Source organism: Myotis davidii, unplaced genomic scaffold (assembly GCF_000327345.1).
Source record: "Myotis davidii unplaced genomic scaffold, ASM32734v1 scaffold96, whole genome shotgun sequence".
NCBI classification, from domain to species: domain Eukaryota; kingdom Metazoa; phylum Chordata; class Mammalia; order Chiroptera; family Vespertilionidae; genus Myotis; species Myotis davidii.
Genome location: NW_006289416.1, coordinates 7,881,916 through 7,884,659, shown reverse-complemented (window position 1 = coordinate 7,884,659; position 2,744 = coordinate 7,881,916). Strand labels below are relative to the sequence as shown.

Sequence of the window (2,744 nt, the reverse complement as noted above, 5' to 3'; positions counted from 1 at the left end):
ACAATGGATTGAATGAATAGCATAGTCTATGAAATACTATACAACAGTGAAAATAAACGAATTAAAGCTATATGCATCAGCATCAATAAATTTCATAAGCAGTATTGAACAAGACTCAAGACCCAGAAGAATTCAGAACAACTTTAAGAAAAAGGTCAAAAATTGGACCAATTGACTAATACTGCATTTCTTTAAAGACATCTAAATAAACTGTACAACTATACAGTCAAGGGATGATGCAGTACCAGGAAAGCAGGTACTTCTGGGAGAGGATGTCCTCAGGGAGGAGCAGATACGGACTTCCAGGGTGCTGACCCTGTTCTCTAGCTGTGCTCTGTGTGGTTCTGGGAAGCATATACCTCCTTTTTAATGTCCAATATAGTTATCAATTTTAAAACAAAAGGAAGAGCAGCCTTCTATAGAATTCTGAGACGTCTAGGAGGGTAAGTCTAGGAAACCAACCTACACACACCCTACTAAGACTGAATCATGAAAAAATAGAAAATTTGAACAAACCAATAATGAATAAAGAGACTGAAACAATAAAGGACCTTCCACCAAAGAAAAGCCTAGGACCAGATGGTTTCACCAGTGAATTCTATCAAACATTTAAAGAAGAATTAACACCAGTCTTTCTCAAAGTCTTCCAAAAAACTGAAGAGAGGGAATACTTACAGACTCATTTTGGGAGGCCTGAATTACCCTGACACCAAATCCAGATAAGGACACTAAAAGAAAACTACAGGACAATATTCTTGATGAATATATACATTTATTTATTTATTTTTAAATACTAACAACATGAATTCACCAGCACGTCGAAAGGTTCATACACCATGACCAAGGGTAATTTACCCATGGAAAGCAATGCAAATCAATAAATGTGATATGCCATATTAATAGAATGAAAGGTAGGAATCATATTTTCATTTACATAGATGCAGGAAAATCATTTGACAAAATTCAACATCCTTTCAAGAGAAAAACTCAAGCAATTTGATATAGAAAAATGTCTCAACAAAATAAAGGCCACATATGACAAACCCACAGCTAACACCATACTCAATGGTGAAATGTTCAAAGCTTTCTTGCCAACATCAGGAACAAGACAAGGGTGCCCACTCTCACCACTCCTAGTCAACATTGCACTGGAAGTCCTAGCCAGAGCAATTAGGCAAGAAAAAGAAATGAACGGCATTCATATCAGAAGGGAAGTAAAATTGTCTGCTGATGATATAGTTGCTATGTGTATGTATGGTAAAAGAAACAACAGGGATATGGTGATAGGGATACAGATATCTTTTAAGGATGAGAATCTGGTAACTGATCATGTCTACTTCTTTATTTAGGACAAGAAATCTGGAGTTCCATTTCCTATTCACCTTTTATAACTACATGGGACTTTATTCTTTACTTTTGATTCTTTACTTTTCCCCTTCATCCACATGTACAAATTGCTTCAAATTACTTTCAGAACAAATTAGGGTGTACATTTATAAACAAATCATCATAATCCAAACTGATTTGTAAGTGGCCAAGGATTCTTAAGATCTGCCTCCAACCTATTTTCTTAGCCTTATATCCCAATCCTACTCTAATATGCATATGGAAAAACTGTCATATTGTATCTAAACTTACGTAGGTTTCTGCTTTGATACAACTAGTTGTATAGGATTGTCAGCTAAAATTTGAGACTTGGATTTGCCTAGTTTAAGTAGCCTGAACCAAATTAAATCCTTTGAACCTCAGTATCATCTGTAAAATGGTACTTACAGGATTGTTGCAAGGAGTAGAAGTATTTTATGTAAGAAGTATTAAAAAGCAGCAGTTAATAATTATGAAATCCTATTAGGCATTCACTGGCTGGCTGATGTTAGAAAAGCTCTGAGTTTGTTTCTTATTATGATTATCTGCCTAGTTTTTTTCAGGAATTGGGTGAATACATGGAAACATAATTGAAGTAATATAAAGCACCTCACATAAGAGATTTTTAGTTAATTTTATCCCCCCCCCCCCTTTACCTGTTGCCTCCACCTGGAAAGTCCTTTCTTACCAACCATTTACTAAGATTGAGTTGAGAGTCTTTCCTATTTTTCCAACGGTTCTTGCTTTATCTCAAGGTTCTCCGTGGATTATTTAAACCTCCATTATAATATGTTGACTAGTTTTGTGTCTTTCCTGCCCCATGGTTCCAAGTTTTGTAATATTAGGTTTGTATTCCCTCATATCTTGCATGTAGTTGATCATTACTTATTGCCTTGAATTCCTTCTTCAGAGACTAGGTGACTCCTTGCTTGGGGCTTGAGCCAATCATCACTCCCTCCACAGCGCAGCTGCTTCACCTCCCGGCGCTTGACGTCCGGTTTCCGTGAGAATGTTGTGGGAGTTAGAATGGTCCATAAAGAAAGATCACCACATGTGGAACCATGCGGCTTTCCGGTACTCCGTGGGAGGGCGGCACACGGCGGCCTGGGTGCGTGTCCTCGGTCAGGTCCCGGGTCTGGGCTCCAGGCTCCCCAAGGCTTTCCTGACTCCGCAAGGTACCGGCACAAGGCCCTTCCTCGGTGGGGTTTTCCCTTTTACCCCGGTCACCCACCTGGGAAGCTTTCTCAGCCCTCGCTGCCCACAGAGAACTTTCCTCCTCAGAGCCCCGAAGGCAGTCCCAGCCGGGGAGTCATCCGGCCACACGCCGGGTGTCCCAGGTGCGGCCGGCCTTCGGGGTCCAGGCTCCCAGGTGACGCCGC

At 40.2% G+C, this 2,744-nt stretch overlaps 1 protein-coding gene across 1 annotated transcript in view; it reads left to right on the top strand.

Annotated features, from left to right (window-relative positions):
• The first annotated feature begins 2,122 nt into the window (after nt 1-2,122).
• The window catches only part of ZNF236 (zinc finger protein 236), an 80,834-nt gene continuing 80,212 nt past the window's right edge, over nt 2,123-2,744 (top strand). The window contains exon 1 of the mRNA XM_015562757.1: nt 2,123-2,540. Within this exon, the coding sequence (XP_015418243.1) occupies nt 2,375-2,540 (166 nt within the window). The 5' untranslated portion in view covers nt 2,123-2,374. The remainder of the gene's footprint in view (nt 2,541-2,744) is intronic.